General features: G+C 48.5%; 1 protein-coding gene across 1 annotated transcript in view; it reads left to right on the top strand.

Moving 5' to 3' along the window:
• The window catches only part of BMP8A (bone morphogenetic protein 8a), a 227,877-nt gene that overhangs the window by 169,995 nt on the left and 39,561 nt on the right, over positions 1-18,321 (top strand). Inside the window, exons 5-6 of the mRNA XM_069622415.1 lie at positions 5,178-5,257; positions 7,808-7,918. Coding sequence (XP_069478516.1) covers positions 5,178-5,257; positions 7,808-7,918 — 191 coding nt within the window. The remainder of the gene's footprint in view (positions 1-5,177; positions 5,258-7,807; positions 7,919-18,321) is intronic.

Genomic DNA, 18,321 nt, shown 5'->3' with positions numbered 1-18,321 from the left:
CCTTGAATATTAATTATATAAAGACTGTGTTTTCAGTAATACAGTGTGCGGACATTCCTTTGTGGGTGCTTGGGGACTACACTGTACTTAAGAACCAGCCTGCATCACCTCCTGAGAAGCTAGGCCTTGATTGCTAGACCATGTACCAATAATAGAGAATCTTGGCTGGGGTCCTCTGTGCCTCTCCTCTACCATATAGAGAGCGGAAGTACAGACACCCCCCTCCAGTCTTTACACGGACCCCCAGTTTTTTACAATCGACAATGGCACTGGGGTCATTCCGAGTTCTCGTGGCCATGGAATGTAGTCGATGTCTCCTCTGTTATTTGCGGCGATCATTATCTCTGTTTTGCCTGCGTTAATTTTGAGGTGGTTCTAGTTCATCCAATTGAATATATCACGAAGGCAGTTCTCTAGTGTTTTGTTTTCTTCTCGGGTGTCTTGTATTTTGAAGATAATTTGTGTGTCGTCGGCGTAGTTGTAGCAGGTGAGGCCATGTCTTTTGATAAATTTGATTAATAGATATAGGTAGATGTTGAATAAGAGCGGGGAGAAGGATGAGCCTTGTGGTATTCTGCATGTGGAGTCTCTTGGGTTGGATTTAAAAGGTTTCATCAATATGGTTTCCGTTCTGTTTGTTAGGAAGGATTTGATCCATAGTAGGGCGGTGTCTGTTATTCCCAATCCTTCTAATCTCGTTATGAGGATGTCGTGGTTAACAGTGTCGAAGGCTTCAGATAGATTGAGGAGAATCAGGGCGGTACTGTTGTCCGAGTCTGCCTTTGTTTTTAGGTTGTCCCATATTGAGAGGAGAGCTGATTCTGTTCCTCTCATTGGTCTGAATGAACTTGGGCTTGCTCTAGTAGGCAGTGCTCTTCTATGAATTCTTGGGTTGTTTTGTAAACGTAAGTTTCTAGCAGTTTGGCTATGTATGGGATATTGGAGATGGGTCTGTAGTTGGATAAGTCCTCTACGTTTCTTGCGGTGTCTTTGAGAAGCGGCCTGATGTACGCCGATTTAAAAGCCTGTGGTACTTTACCTGTTGAGATTGACAGGTTGAGGAGATTCCTGTGGTATTCCATGGGAGTTCCTTGTTTGAGAATTGTTTTGTATATGTCCGGGGGGCACTGGTCCTTTTTTTGCTTTGTTTTACCAGTTTGAGGAAAGTCTCCACTGATATTTCAGAAAAGCTTCGTAGTTTGTTCGGATGTTCCTCGTGAGGATAGGTGGGTTCTGCAGTGTGGTCACATGGTATGCTTTGTATGAATTGTTGGATGGTAATGACTTTATTTTTGAAGTGATCTCCTAGGTCCTTGCATAGTTTCATCAATGGAATTGGTGTGTTGTTGCATCCCGGCGTTTTTTTAAATTTCATTTATGATTTTGAAGAGTTCTTTTTGGGTGTTTGGTGCTTCGAAGATTCGGTTATCGTAGTGTTTTCTCTTTGCGTTTTGTATTTCCTTTTTGTATGAGAGGATATGTTGCAGAAATTTTAGTTTATTTGCAGTGTTGTTGTTGATCCTCCATATTGATTCTAGTTTTTGGTTTTCTCTTTTCATGGCGCTGAGTATTGGGGTGAACCATTTTGCAATTGTTTTATTACGTGAGGGAGTGAAGGGTTTTTGTTTGGCAATGTCATCTAGGGTTGTTTTGATCCAGGTGTGCAGTAAAGCTACTTTTTTGTCCAGGTCAGCTTCTTCCATAATTGTTGCTTGGGGTTTGCTGAGTTCCAGCAGTTCAGTTAGGTTGGAGTTTTTGATGGTTCTCCAGTTTCTTTTCATGGTGGTCAGTGGTTTGTCGTGTTGCTTGTTTATTGGAACGGCCATTGTGATTATGAATGGAATGATGAGGTGGTCGGTTCAGAGTATTTGAATTGGGGGTGCTGTGTTAATGAGTTCTTTATTTGCAAAGATTGCAACAAGTGTATGCCCTGCCAAGTGTGTTGCTCCTTTGACTATTTGTTGTAGATTCATTGCTGCTAGTTGGCCAGTTAAATATTTTTGTGTGGTTGTGGTTTATTCATCGAACCAGATGTTGAAATCTCTGAGGATGTTTAGATGATTGTGCTTGATGGCTAGGATGGTGATTGCTTCACTGAAGGCATCTACGAAGGTTGCATCGTAGGACGGTGGTCTGTATATCAGTATGAATTTCAGGTTTGTTTTGGGGTTTACTGATAGGCGTAGTATTAAAGATTCACATTTATCGATGTTTAATGGCTCTTCTAGTTTGATGGCCAGGTGTTCCTCATGTATGATTGCCAATTCCCCATCTCTTTTAGTTTTCCTGTTTGCTTGGATACATTTGAAGTTTTCAGACAGGCAGTTGTTGAGGGTGATCTTGTAATTGTAGTCTAGTCATGTTTCAGTTACAAATAGGATGTCGATACCTCCGTCAGATAGGAGGTCGTATATTTCGGTCGAATGTTTGGACATTGACCTTTTGTTTATTAAATTACAGTGGATGTTCTTGGTGTGGTTTTCTTTATTGGTAGTTCCTTGTTCAGGTATGTGGTTGTTCCGTTGTGGTGTTTCTGTATTGATGTTGATTGGATGAAGAACAGCAACGGCTGCTTCTTCATTGAAGCAGTGCACCCGGTTGATAGCATGGCTGTTCAGTTGTGGTGTTTCTCCAGTGATGTCGATTGGTTGAAGATCAGCGATAGCTTCTTCTTCATTGAATCGGTCTGTTAGGTTAGTGGTATGGTTGTTGGGTACCAGGACCTTGTCGTCTTGTCTGGTGTGTTGTGGGTATCAATGGTGCCTTTCTGTTCTTGTGATGTATGGGGTCAGGGGGTTGGAGTCATCCCACTCTCTTAATAGGTGCTCCCTTCTTTTTTCTGGTGTTTTAGGGGGTTCTTTATATGTGTCGAGATTTTTGTGTTGTTGAGGTATCGACGCTCCGTGGTTGTCACGAGGTATGGTGTAAGATATAAGGATTTTTCTCTTACATGGTTTGTTCTGCTGATAACCGTGTTAAGCGAAGTGTTTCTTGAATTTGAGGTTGCTTCTACTGGGTGCTGTTGGCTTTGTGTGTCCGTGGCCATTGTTGCACGATCTTGCTCTCTTTCTCGGCATCCCTTTCTGGGTCGGGGCATTTTGGTTCACGGTTCAGAGGTGGCGGGGTAAGTGGTCCTCTGTGATGTATTGTGCAAGCACAGTGTTGATGTTTCTTTAGTCTTCATATGCTTGGATGCTTTCAGGTTCAGTCTGTCCTTCCTGTCGATGGGTCAGGGGTCTTTCCTATTGGTGCACTGTCAAGGGTTTTAGAGGCGGTAGACGTTCAGGTCGGATGGTTTAGGACTCAGTTAGGTCAGTAGTGATAGATCTCAGGCTGTTGGCAGTAAGTTGTGACTTGGTTTCACTGGTGTGGGTCATTAATAATGGCAGGTGGTGCTCGGCTCCTTAAATGGGGCCAGGGCGGCGAGGGGCCTTGTTTCAAACGGTCTTGGGTGGAGGTTCGAGTAGTTGGTTTTGGGACCCCTTGGTAGCTAGAGGAAGGTTTATTCAGTGCCCAGATCTGAGGTGACTGGACAGCAGGAGAGGCCTGGCTTCAGGTAGTGACTGAACACGGCTGGGTATGAGGGTCCTGCACAGTGGGAGGGAGGCCTACGTCTAACAGAACAATTTAGTGTAATACTAAGTACCGCTGGAATTGAGAGCCTATGCCCAACAGAGCAATTGAGTACAATCCTAAGCACAGCTAGGTTTGAGGGACAAATCGAACAGTTGGGTACAAAATAAACACCGCTAGGTTTGAGAATCCTGTATAGTAGGGGAGAGGCCTACGCCTAACAGGACAGCTGAGTATAGTACCAACTCAGCTAGATTTGGAGAGTCCTGAATAGTGGGGGAGAGGCTCCCACCCAACAGAACAATTGAGTACTATCCTAAACACAGCTAGATTTGAGGGTCAATTCAATAGTTGGGTATAAAACTAAACAGAGCTAGATTTGAGAGTCCTGAATAGTGGGAGAGAGGCCTGCGTCTCGTATAGTGGGAGAGAGGCCTACGTCTCGTATAGTGGGAGAGAGGCCTACGTCTAAGAGAATAGTTGGGTACAGTGCTAACACGGCTAGATTTGGGAGTCCTGAATAGTCGGAGAGAGGCCTATGCCTAACAGAATAATTGATTACAGTCCGAAACACAGCTAGCTTTGAAAGTCAATTCCACAGTGGGGTACAGAACTGAACACAGCTAGGGTTGAGAGTGTGGGAGCGAGGAGGGCAGTGGAAAATAATCACAGTGTTTTAGATGGGTTTGCTAAGCGGCTAGGCTTCCAGAGTAGAGTAATTGCTCTACTCCCAACATAGGCCATGAAGAAAAGCTCGTTTAAATGCTACACAATAAAAACACATTTGTCTATTTACTTTACTCACTATTAAAGTAACGTTTTTACTTCACCACTGAAACTCCACAACATGTATTCATGCTCCCCCCAGGTACTTACAGACCTATAGACCTTGGGAGGGGTCGTAATGCCCTCCCCTGGCACTTCTATGCAGGCGGGAGGCTCTCAAGTGCTGGGACAGTTACTCGTGGGCCAGGCTCTCTCTAAAGCACCAGATCACTTCCTCAGGACAGCATACCCCACTAGTTCACCCCTGGATCTCTCTCGGAGAGTGATCACACAGGTTCCTGAAGGTCTTGGTCTCACAGGGAGGACCTTAGTGGCAGACATAGAAACCTTGGAATGGACTTCTGTCTCGGGCAGAAAAACCTCAACAGTTGGCGGGACAGTCAGAAACCATCTGCAGGGACCAGGTTGGGAGCTGCAGTGGCTGCTGGGAATGAAGGAGGAGGGGGCGACTGGAGACAGACAGGCGCCTATATTGGGGGCTCTGGAATTGCCTACTCTAGTGCAGTTTCTATTCCATTTTGCAGAAAAGTCTTTTGCAAATCCTCTCCCAAGAACTGAGTTCTCAGTGTTGTAGAACGTGGAGAAAAAAAAACAAATGCGGGCAATGGAGCCCCCCAGGGGGTTAGGGGGACTCTGAAGCCACAAGACACATTTCACTGCAGTGGGTTGGCAAAGGGGCGCCTGTAATTGCAACCCTGGGGCAAGGTTCCCTGCTGCGCACCCCACAAGACTTCCTGGAGGAGTGGTACCCTGAGAGTCGCTGCCCATCATGCGCCCCTACACTCGCCTCACCCTGCTCTTCTCTTCTCTTCTCCCAGATCACGTGCACGTCGGAGATGGGCGGCAGGTGTGCAAGCGGCACGAGCTCTATGTCAGCTTCCGGGATCTCGGATGGCTGGTAATTAGCTTTCTTATTTCGCTGCCCAGACCCCAAGGTAAGGCTGGGGGTACAATTCTGCACACTGCAGCCTTAGCAGGGCCACAGGAATGCCACAGTTCCAATCTGGCCCTAAATAAGAATATTCTCTGCAGTGCACTGGGTTCTCCACCAATCTCCACATAAGGCATGCTGTGCCTACACCATTCTCCACCCGCATGCCATGACTGGGATCATTCTCCACACAATGCATTCTCTGACAGGCGCCATTTTCCACACACATGCTGTATGCCATGACTTATATCATTCGCCACACAATGCATGCTGTGACCAGCACCATTCTCCACACACAAGCTTCACACCATGACTCGGACCAGTCTACACATAGTTCATGTTGTGACTGGCGACATTCTCCACACACAAGCTGCCTACCATGACTAGGACCTTTCTACACATAGTGCATGTTGTTATTGGTGCCGTTCTACACGCACTTGCCGCATGCCATGACTGGGATCATTCTCCACACAATGCATGCTGTGCCTACACCATTCTCCACACACATGCCACCTGCCATGACTGGGATCATTCACACAATGCATATTGTGACCGGCACCATTCTCCACCCGCATGCCATGACTGGGATCATTCTCCACACAATGCATGCTGTGACGGGCGCCATTCTCCACACACATGCTGCATGCCATGACTGGGATCATTCTCCACACAATGCATGCTGTGACGGGCGCCATTCGCCACACACATGCCGCATGCCATGACTGGGATCATTCTCCACACAATGCATGCTGTGACGGGCGCCATTCGCCACACACATGCCGCATGCCATGACTGGGATCATTCTCCACACAATGCATGCTCTAACCGGCGCCATTCTCCACACACATGCCGCATGCCATGACTGGGATCATTCTCCACACAATGCATGCTCCGACAGGTGCCATTCTCCACACACACACACTGCATGCCATGACTGGGATCACTCTCCACACAATGCCTGGTGATGGGTGCCATTCTCCACACACATGCCCCATGCCATGACTGGGATCCTTCCCTACACAATGCATTCTCCAACAGGCGCCATTCTCCACACACCTCCACACACATGCTGCATGCCATGACTTGGATCACTCGCCACACAATGCATGGTGACGGGTGCCATTCTCCACACACACTCCCCATGCCATGACTGGGATCACTCTCCACACAATGCATGCTCTGACCGGCATTCTCCACACACATGCCCCATGCCATGACTGGGATCGTTCTCCACACAATGCATGCTGTAACGGGCGCCATTCTGCACACACATGCTGCATGCCATGACTGGGATCATTCTCAAACACAATGCATGCTCCTACGGGCACCATTTTCCACACACATGCCCCATGCCATGACTGGGATCACTCTCCACACAATGCATGCTCTGACCGGCGCCATTCTCCACACACATGCCCCATGCCATGACTGGGATTGTTCTCCACACAATGCATGCTGTGACGGGCGCCATTCTCCACACACATGCCCAAAGCCATGACTGGGATCATTCTCCACACAATGCATGCTCTGACCGGCGCCATTCTCCACACACATGCTGCATGCCATGACTGGGATCGTTCTCCACACAATGCATGCTGTGACGGGCGCCATTCTCCACACACATGCCGAATGCCATTACTGGGATCATTCTCCACACAATGCATTCTCCGACAGGCGCCATTCTCCACACAGATGCTGTATGCCATGACTGGGATCATTCGCCACACAATGCATGCTGTGACGGGCACCATTCTCCACACACAAGCTGCATACCATGACTCGGACCAGTCTACACATAGTGCTTGTTGTGACTGGCGCCATTCTCCACACACAAGCTGCCTACCATAACTGGGACCTTTCTACACATAGTGCATGTTGTAATTGGTGCCGTTCTACACGCACTTGCCGCATGCCATGACTGTACCATTCTCCACACAATGCATGTTGTGACTGGAAGCTGCATACCATGACTGGGAGCATTCTCCACACAATGCATGCCATGATTGGGAACATTCTCTATGCGCTGCATGCTGCCACTTGTGCCGTTCTCCACACAATGCATGATGTGACTGGTACCATTCTGCACAGTCCGCATGCTGCGACTCCACACACTGCACGCTGCGACGGTGGCCAGTTTCCATACACGAGCATGCTGCAACTCAGGACATTCTCCACACACTCCTCCGATTAGGCCTGCCCTAACGGTGAACATTGACTCCTTGGCTTGGGCAGTGTCTAAGCAGTAAATGCCCACCCCATGTACCCTGCCCCTCATCTCACTGAATGCCCACCCTATCAGTGCATCCCCTCCCCCAGTGCAAGGTATACCAACCTGCTTGGCATAGGCCAGGCTTAGTAGTGATCTCCCACCCGCTCAAGTCACTGACCAAGCCCACCCTAGCAAAGAACGCTTGCAACTCCAAAGCCACACAGGGCAGGGTTCGTTTGCCCCCTTGCCAGACCTGGCCTTATCGGGACCCTTGCCCTCAGTAACCAATGACTGTCTTCTTCCCTCAGGATTGGGTGATCGCCCCACAGGGCTACTCGGCGTACTACTGTGAAGGGGAGTGTGCCTTCCCATTGGACTCCTGCATGAATGCCACAAACCATGCCATCCTGCAATCTCTGGTGAGTACACACTCAGGTACAGGAGTGGGAAAAAGGCAGCACTGGAGCTTGGGGGCACCAGGGCACTTACTTCCTGGGGGTCATATCAGAGGCCCCCACATCCAGGGATAGGATGAGCAGCCCAGACTTCTAGAAAGTGCCCGTGTTTTCTCACTATGGCCTTCAGGCTTCCTGGGGGTCATATCAGAGCCCCCCACATCCAGGGATAGGATGAGCAGCCCAGACTTCTAGAAAGTGCCAGTGTTTGCTTGCTATGGCCTTCAGGGTGCCTGGCTTACACAAGACCCCTCTTCTAACCTGTCTGCAGGTGGGGTAGTCACAGATATATGGAATCTGTAATGGGGTGCGGATCGAAGAGAACCTCCAGTAATCTGGCTGTGTATGAGTGGCTGTGGACTCATGTGTGGCAAACTCTAAGGTGGGGGAGGGGTCTCAAGGAGTGCTTGCATGCCTCTTGTGATCAGTACAGGGAAGTTACTCAGACTGTGGCGCAAGGGCAGGAGAAGAGGTCAGACCAGGGTTTCTTGGAGGTGGACAACTCAAGGCACCCAATAAGAAAGGCCAAGATACAGGGCAGAAAATAGAGGCTTCCGGTTAGCCTGCTACGGTGCTTACGGTTCAGAGGATAGATGGTTGTCTGACCGGTAGGGCGATAAATAGAGCGATTTTGACTGTGTTCTGGCGATTGGACTTGTTTGAGTTGAACATTTTGGAGTGCCATCTCTTGCCCTCTCTTGCCATCTCTTGATATCTCTTGCCATCTCTTGCCATCTCTTGGTATCTCTTGCCATCTTTTGGTATCTCTTGCCATCTCTTGGTATCTCTTGCCATCTCTTGCCATCTCTTGCCATCTCTTGCCATCTCTTGCCCTCTCTTGGTATCTCTTGCCATCTTTTGGTATATCTTGCCATCTCTTGCCATCTCTTGGTATCTCTTGCCATCTCTTGATATCTCTTGCCATCTCTTGCCATCTCTTGCCATCTCTTGGTATCTCTTGCCATCTTTTGGTATCTCTTGCCATCTATTGCCATCTCTTGGTATCTCTTGCCATCTCTTGGCATCTCTTGCCATCTCTTGCCATCTCTTGCCCTCTCTTGGTATCTCTTGCCATCTTTTGGTATCTCTTGCCATCTCTTGGTATCTCTTGCCCTCTCTTGGTATCTCTTGCCCTCTCTTGGCATCTCTTGCCCTCTCTTGCCCTCTCTTGCCATCTCTTGCACTCTCTTGGTATAGGTTGATTCCCGGGTGTGGTGTTCCGTGATTACTGCACTTCGCTTCTTCTGTTCTGGTTATTCCTTGTGCATCCGTCTTTCCTGGTGTGGGGCATGTTGTGGTGGTGTCCCTCCTGAGAGTGAGACTATCCCAGGGAGTGGGACTATCACAGGGTCGAGCTGTGCCTTGAGACAGGGCTGTCACAGGGGCCGTGGGTATCCGAGGGGTTGTGAATCAGTGGCCATTTCTTTTGTGCCCAGGAAAGGACCTGGCGGCTTAAAGGTGCCATCACTGGAAGTAAACTCTACACGCAGGGAATGAATGGAAAACCATCTCACAGTTTTACTGAGACCCCCAGCCGCCCACGTGGAGGGTCCAAGTGGAGTGCTGATATAGACGGGACATGGGATCCATAGGGGGTACTTTGGCTCCTTTATTGGCAGCAGTGGCCGAGCATGCAGGAAGGGAGGGGGAGGCAGGAAGGGAGGGGGAGGCAGGAAGGGAGGGGGGGCAGGAAGGGAGGGGGAGGCAGGAAGGGAGGGGGAGGCAGGAAGGGCGGTGGAGGCTGGAAGGGCGGTAGGGGGAGGCAGGAAGGGAGGGGGAGGCAAGAAGATCAAGCGTAGCAACTCAGGTACCTCACTGCCAGCTATCTGCGGGTCTTCCTGGGCTGACCTATCACATGCTCGGCTCCGGCAAATGGTGAATGTTGTAGAAGCGCATGTGTTCTGATGGTCCAGTGGCATCATGAACCCGCCGCTCGGGGGTCTTCAAAGAACAAAGCAGGTAGGAGCCACTACAGGCAGTCTACCAAAGTTGGGGTCCTGACAATTTACGGGAGCTGGGGTACAGTGAGTCTACCAGAGCTGGGGCACCAACAGTCTACCGAAGCTGGGGTACAGAGTCTACCAGAGCTGGGGCACCAACAGTATACCACAGCTGGGGTACAGAGAGTCTACTGGGGCTGGTGTACAGAGAGTCTACCAGAGCTGGGGTACAGAGAGTCTACCAGAGCTGGGGAACAGAGAGTCTACCAGAGCTGGGGCACCAACAGTATACCACCGCTGGGGTACAGAGAGTCTACTGGGGCTGGTGTACAGAGAGTCTACCAGAGCTGGGGCACCGACAGTCTACTGGGCCTGGTGTACAGAGAGTCTACCAGAGCTAGGGTACAGAGAATCTACCCTAGCTGGGGTACAGAGAGTCTACTGGGGCTGGTGTACAGAGAGTCTACCAGAGCTGGTGTACAGAGAGTCTACCAGAGCTGGGGTACAGAGAGTCTACCAGAGCTGGGGTACAGAGAGTCTACCAGAGCTGGGGAACAGAGAGTCTACTGGGCCTGGTGTACAGAGAGTCTACTGGAGCTGGTGTATAGAGAGTCTTCCAGCGCTGGGGAACAGAGAGTCTACCAGAGCTGGGGCACCAACAGTATACCACAGCTGGGGTACAGAGAGTCTACTGGGGCTGGTGTACAGAGAGTCTACCGGTGCTGGGGTACAGAGAGTCTACCAGAGCTGGGACACCAGCAGTATACCACAGCTGGGGTACAGAGAGTCTACTGGGGCTGGTGTACAGAGAGTCTACCGGCGCTGGGGTACAGAGAGCCTACCAGAGCTGGGGTACAGAGAGCCTACCAGAGCTGGGGTACAGAGAGTCTACTGGGCTGGTGTACAGAGAGTCTACCGGCGCTGGGGTCAGAGAGTCTACCAGAGCTGGGGTACAGAGAGTCTGCCAGAGCTGGGGTACAGAGAGTCTGCCAGGACTGGAGTATAGAGAGTCTACCAGAGCTGGGGCACCGCCAGTCTACCGGGGCCTGGGGCTGGTGTACAGAGAGTGGACCAGCGCTGGGGTACACAGAGTCTACCAGAGCTGGGGTACACAGAGTCTACCAGAGCTGGGGTACAGAGATTCAACCATGTCTGGGGTACAGAGAGTCTGCCAGGACTGGAGTATAGAGAGTCTACCAGAGCTGGGGCACCGCCAGTCTACCGGGGCCTGGGACTGGGGTACAGAGAGTGGACCATATCTGTTGTACAGAGAGTCTACCAGAGCTTTGGTACAGATGGTCTACCGGAGCTGGGGTACAGACAGTCTACAGGAGCTGGGCGGGGTGGGGGGAGCCCAGGGACAGGGTAGGAGTGGGATGAAGGAGCCCAGAGAATGCGATGGGAGCAGGTGGGGGAGTCCAGGGACTATACTAGGAGTAGGGTGTGGTGACGGCACGCAATAGTTCATAGCCATTTGGGCTTACTGTGCATTTGGCATTTTGGGGGAGGCCCGGCCGGCCCACATTTTGCTCGAGGGGGCCAGTCCTAAAAGTTTGAAGACTACTGCACTAGATTCATCAAGAAAAACTATGACTAACAGGCACTTGAGCATAACTATATTCTGGGCACCAACTTGTAAAATCTCAATATAACACATATAACCATATTTTGGCAAAGATGACTCTCCTTTATTTTACTCATTATAAGCTCAATTGGCAATCTCGTTTAATTGGGTTTCGTTTTTCTATACCCAAGAGGGTTCCTGTAAATTAAAACTCCGCCACAATATTATAGAGACTACATATGAACAATCAATATCCCCGACCATTCTACAGTGGAGAAAGCGCACTAACTCTCATCTGTTGGTGTATTATTTAGTCTGACCTTCGTAGTTACAAAACCATGTAGTAAGGTCAATTAACGAGCGCAGCCCAGATATTTCAACACTATACTTTTGTTCTCATTTTATTGTCCATTTGGTGACGCTACTGGAATATCCAATAGCTAATGTCTCATCTATTAAGCCATACATGCCTAATTTAGATCCATTCCTCGATAGAACTATTATAGAAACTGGTTCCACTCTTCTATCTTATTTAGACCATTTATATAACTCTGTGTGTGATAGTGCCACCACTACTCTCGCTAAGAGAGTCTAGCTGATGTGTACATCCCATCGTTACTGAACACCTTTTCAATGGTCCACCATTCAAACTCCTCTGGTCTGTGTTTTGCTTCCAGAAAATGCACTACCAAAGGAGATGTTAGACTCTATGTTCGAATCCTGGACTTATGTTCTGTACTCCTCAGTTTAACTGCTCTATATGTTTTTACAATATAAGTCTTATTACATGGACATGTAATTGAGTAAATAACATTATTACTATTACAAATAGTATCGCTTCTCAAAGCCCACATTTTCTTATTCACTGTAATAGAGTTACATGAAATGAAATGGGAAATGGCCCACCACGGGTGCCATCCCCACAGAGATGTATTAGTCCAAGATTTTTCTTTAGAAGCTCTCTCGGCCCGGGATAATCACTTCATCAATTTCTTGCCCTTTATAAAGGAAAACAGGGTGTTGCAAAGTAGGATTATCCAGCTGTAATAACAGGCAATGGGCCTCATTACAACCCTGGCGTTGGACCATGGTGCTATTAGCACCATGCTCCATGCCGGATTCCGCCATGGTGGATGGCGGATTTACCGCCCCATTCCAAGGTTGGCAGGGCGGTAAATCCCCATTCACCATGGCCCCTTCCCCATTCCCATTTTTGGCCCATAGGGCCCAATGGGAATGGGGAAGGCGCTAACTACGGCACCGTAAATTACGGTGCCGTAATTAGCACCAAGGTCCCTTAGCGGGTTGGACTTTAACGCCTGCAAAAAGCAGGCGTTAAAGTGTGAATCTGGCGTTAAGGGTTTAACGGCGCCGCAGCCTTTTACGGCGCCGTTAACCCCTTAACGCCAGGGTTGTAATGAGGCCCAATGTCTTGATATAGCTTGTCTAACTTCATTGTGGTGTGTGTTTTAAGTCATAGCACACACCAACCGAGTGGTTCCCCTCTCTGTCGTTCCTTCTTCAGTCAACAATATGTCTCTTGTTTGATTTTAAGCTCTTTTTTTGGATTGACATAGTAGTCTTGCTGGGTAGCCCCTTTTAGAGAGAGACAATCTAGAATTAGATTGTATTGAATCATAAGATCCTACAATTTGATACAATTCCATCTAGCCCTAAAGAGTTGACATATGGAATATTATTACAAAACGCTTCAGGATGAAAACTATCGTACCTCAAAATCGTATTCCTATCTGTTGGCTTGTGGAACAGATCAACAATTAGATGACCATTGTTTTCTCTAATTAAGAGATTTAAAAATGCTATCTGTTTGTTATCAGAGTGCATTGTAACTCTCAAATTAGTGTTAAGTATTGATATTGATAATTTATTTCTATCGTGCTTGTACACAAGTGTTTCAGAGCGCAACAAGGCAAGGGAGGGGAACAGGGGAGAACAAAACAGCGATCTTACTAGGCCCAGTGACATTGAGAACGCGCAAGTGCATGGGAGAGGGGTAGGGGAAAAGTGCATGGAAGAGGGGTGAAGTGGAAAGTGCGAAGCAGAGGAGAGACGGATAAATAATAATAAATAAATAATAAAGGCAACAAACAGTGGTAGTGCAGCCAGCAATTTGGAAGTGCTAGGTTTAAGGCAGCAGACAGGGTAGGTCTGATAAGTGCAGGAAGAAAAACGGGGGGACTCTATGGGTACAGATACAGACCCCAGTGCAAGGGGTGTCCAGAGGCAGTGCCGGAGGGTGGCAGGGAAAGCAGGTACCTGGGCCCAGAGGACAGAGGGTGGCCAGGTACCTGGTGCCAAGAGAGAGCAGATCAGCAGGGGAGAGGGGGAGCAAAGGCAGAAGAAAAGAGGAAGGTCTTGAGGTGCTTCTGGGCCCGTAGATGGTTCTACCCAAGTTTTAGAGTGGCAGTTAGGCTGTTCTAGAGGGAGGCCCCAGCTGAAGACAGAGATCTACCCCCAGCTTGTTTCTTTGATAAATGACTGACCCTGATGGAGTTAGAGGTAGAGGAGTGAAGAGCTCGAGAGGGGAGGTATTTGTGGAGGGATAGCTGAAGGTATTTTGGACTCAGGTCCCAGAAAGCCTTGTGGACAATGCAGAGAGTTTTGAATTTAATCCTTGCATCCACTGGGAGCCAATGGAGAGATTTCAGAGCTGGAGAGATACGATCCCAGGGCCTGAAGCCAAGGACAAGTCTCGCAGTTCTGTTCCGGATTAGTTGCAGATGGCGTAAAGTAGAGGGAGGTAGATTTAGAAAGAGGCTGTTAAAATAGTAAATTAATGCAATCCCTTTTTGCTATGCCAGATAATTATAACATCGTCAATATAGCGTTTATAAAATCTTAACGCTGTTCTCAATGGATTGGTGTCAACAAGTAGGCATAATTGTTCACATTTCCACATATAAAGGGTGGCAGAATTTGGGGCAAACATTGCCCCCATTGCCGTTCCCTTTACTTACATATAATATGTGTTTTTGAAACAGAAACAAATTCTAGTGAGGGCTACCTCCAATAATTCCACTAATAAATCACTGGGTACTTCAATATGTCCCTCTTTTTCTGCCAAAAAATCTTTCATGATGTTTAGAGATTCTCTCTGAGGAATATTTGAATAGAGGGATTCCACATCCAATGTAATGAGTATGTCTGTGTTCATATCAAATTCAATTTACTCTATTTGATTTATACCATCCGTAGTATTGGCTAAGTAGGTCAAAGATTTAGCCGCCAGTGGTTTGAGGAAAAGAATCTAAACATTTCCCAATCGGTTCCAGGATAGAACCACATAGCGATACTACGGGCCTGCCTGGAGGATTAAAAGGGTCATTGAGGACTTTAGGCAATATGTGAAACAAGGCAGTACGGACAATGTCCAGATTCAACAAATCAAACTCCTTTTTAGTCAAACATCCTGCCTCGAATCCTCTTTGAAAAATAGAGAGAATCTCTTTTGTAATGCCATCAGTAGGATCACCTCTGAGTTTCAAGTAAAAATCAATGTTGTTTAATTGTTTTAACACTTCTGCATCATATTTTTCTGCATCCCAGACAACAATGCCTCCACCCTTATCTGCCTTTTTAATAACCATGGTATCATCATTGCGTAGTCCTAAGAGATGGTCCCAATCTGCTTTACTGAAATTGTAACCCAAATTGTACTTAGGATCTGCTTTGTCATAAATCCACGGAAATTCCTTTGACCTAGTGCCATTAAGAAAAGCCATTCCACAGTAAGAAAACATATCCTTGCTGACTACATAAATCCCCCTCCCCATGCAAGAACTCTCATCATGATCTATTTGCTCCCTAACGGCAGTACAAAAATGTCATCCCTTGCAGGCTGCACAAGTGCCCTCAAACCAATGTAAAAACACATATGTTGCCTTTAGATTTATCACCAGTCATAAGATCCAATGCCACAGTAAGAAAACATGTCTTTGCTGGCTAGCTGGTAAGATAGTTCAGCAGGTTGAGCACTCGCTATTGCGATCAGAGTGTGATTCTCAGGTTCAACTCCCAGCACGGCCAACTCAGCCTTTCACCCTTCCGAGGTTGTTAAATGAGTACCAACTTGGGAACTTCGGGTGCGTGATAATTGTATGTAACTATATTCTCTGTACAGAGCTTTCACCAAAGCGCTATATAAATAACATATCATTACACAAATCCCCCATATAAGAACACTCTTGTTGTACTCATGTTGTATTTAATCTGTAACGCCAGTAAACACACACTCCAACGCCACCTTCGCATAATAACACTCAGTTTGGCTTTGCTTTGCCCAAAATCGCCAGTAAACATGCCATGCTCCTGTCAAAAAATGTTCATGCTGCAATGCCCCTGCCTGGGCCCCAGCCCCCCAGAGAGCACACAAACACACACATACCCCAGTCACGCACCCATGCAACATATCTGTCATTCACATGAGCACCCAGAACATTTACACTGTACTCTCATTCACACGCACAGTTGCTCTTATGTACACCATTCACACTGCATTAATTCATATGCGTGCACTTACAGACACCCCCTCGCATACATTCACACACTTACACACTCCTTCACGTGAATGCAAGCATACATGCATGCATGCAATCTCGCATACACACAAACAGTTTTTTTTAGTTAATGCTGATAATTGGCGGCATGGGCCATGTAAACGCTGAGCCGAGCAATTAAGCCTTCAGCTTCAACATGGGGGTGTACTACTGATATCCCCTGGGCAGGCTTTTATCCTCTGCCTGTACTATTGCTGCTGCCAGCAGTTACGCTAATTAGTGTTCTCTCACACAGGAGCAGTGTATTTGCTTACTTTTAAAGTTTGAAAGTAAGTAAATACACCGTGTTCCGAGGTGAGAAGTGTGACAGCTTCTTGCTGTCTGAGTCTGGGTGTGGCAGAGGAGTGATGTCTGGCACCTGCACTAGCCTTTTGATTCTAGCCTCTGTGCTTCTATACAGGGCTACAACCAAAGGACATGGGGCTATAGCCCCCCCGCCCCCTCAGCTCACCCCTAGCGATGCCCTTGGCCCCAGGGGCAATGCCAGCATATTATGTGGTTGGGGATTCACAAAAGTGTCTTTGGGCACGGCAAGGAGATAGTGGGTGCAACACTGGCGTATATTGACGATGAAAGCCCCATGGTGGTCTTAGGGCACGAGTATCTTATTTTGGGTATTTGTATCCCGCCTGCTTGACGCTGCCACAGCTTGTTAGTGGTGAAGTATTCGGCATCCCTTTAGATCACTAAGAAACGTAAGTACGTTTCTGGTTATTTGGGAAAAATCATGCTGAAATATGTGTGCTTGTGACAGGGTTTTTTCAAAAATGTTCATACAGGGGTAGAACCCCTGCACCCCCTCCCCTTACCTCCAGTACCGCCCATGTCAAGTTCAAGCTTGCTTGCTGCTCTCGCTTGCTACATTGTATAATTAAGTTATGGCCCACCACTTTTTAAGACCACTAGCTACCCCCTGTCAGTGTCACGATCAATGGACATGGAAGGCGTATGCACCGCTGCCCCCGAGCTACAGTGGGCTCACTACATCGGGGTGCTGCCCTAACCGCCCTTACGCAACGAAAAAGGATCACTTGGTCCTTGACCTGGCATCTTTGGCGCCGGGCTCATCAACAAGTGAATAGTGGCAACCAATAAGGACCTTGGATACTCAAACATGGAGGGCACAGAGCCACAGCCCTGTTCACTGCGTCTGACCATGCAGACTAGTGTTTTGGGGTGTGGTTGGACACTCGGTTGTGGGTGGCTATATAAGCTACGCCCCGGCCCAGAGGAGTGCTTCGTGTTGCTCTGCTTCTCAGCAGGGCAACGCTCTCCGCGATCAGCTCCCTGCACTCCACAAACTCTGACTCCTTCACCGAACCCAGCTGTCGGTCTGCTGCAAGAAAGACAAAACAAATACAGAGACATTAGTAGCGGGTCAACACTCAACTGAGATCCCGTTACCGCGTCCCAGACTCCTGACGTGGAACCTGGCTGCTTATCAACGCCTCACGGAGCTACAACGCCAGCGCCTCGCGCATCCAATTTACCTGTCATCTCGACTGGGCGCAGCACTCCGTTTTCACCCGCGCAGCTCCTCGGCACTCGCGGGTTCGTCAGAGCAACACCAAAACTCATCACAGCGCCTGCGGAGACAGGGGAAAATTGACAATTATAAAGGCATGCTTAAGGACACGCGAAAGAAGACACGTTAGACAAAAGGCCAATTACAAAGGCATGCTTAAGGACACAGAAGTAGAACAAGCAAGAAGGCGAAAGAAGACAGACTACAGCCACATGGCAAGGACTGAACTAGCAACACAGGGCATAGCGAGCCTTAGCCACAGCCGGCCTGGGCTAATTACAAGGAACAGTGATGCAACTCGGTCCCACAAGCGCCCGTACCCCCTGCAACAGCGCCACTGCACAGAACAGCAGGACGGAGAGCCTACCAAATACAGTCAACAGGTGATGAGCATCCACGGGGAAGAAACCAAGTGTTAAGGGATGGGGCAGTGACACGGGAGGGGCAGTGTGGGCTAGACACTAGCACTGGCACCCCCTCATCTAACCCGCTTTCCTCGTCCATCCTAGGAGCAGACCTCTAAGCAGACCAGGCCTCCAGAGTGGTCCAAACCCAGCACCCTGCTGATGTCCTCACACCCAGCAGTGCCTGACGCCCCCGCGGAGACAAGGTGAGCCCAACAACCAGCAGCAAGCGACTGTGCGGCTAATGTGGCAAACAGGTAGCTCTCCAGCTGCTGCTTATATACAATTTCCCAATTCACAGCAAGTCTTTGGCTGTCCCGTCTAGAGGCTTTTCTTTGTCTTATATAACCTCGTAAA

This window comes from Ambystoma mexicanum, chromosome 11 (assembly GCF_040938575.1).
Source record: "Ambystoma mexicanum isolate Mex_15411 chromosome 11, UKY_AmexF1_1, whole genome shotgun sequence".
Taxonomy (NCBI): Eukaryota; Metazoa; Chordata; class Amphibia; order Caudata; family Ambystomatidae; genus Ambystoma; species Ambystoma mexicanum.
Note: the sequence above shows the minus strand (reverse complement) of the source record. Positions and strands in the feature narration are given on the sequence as shown.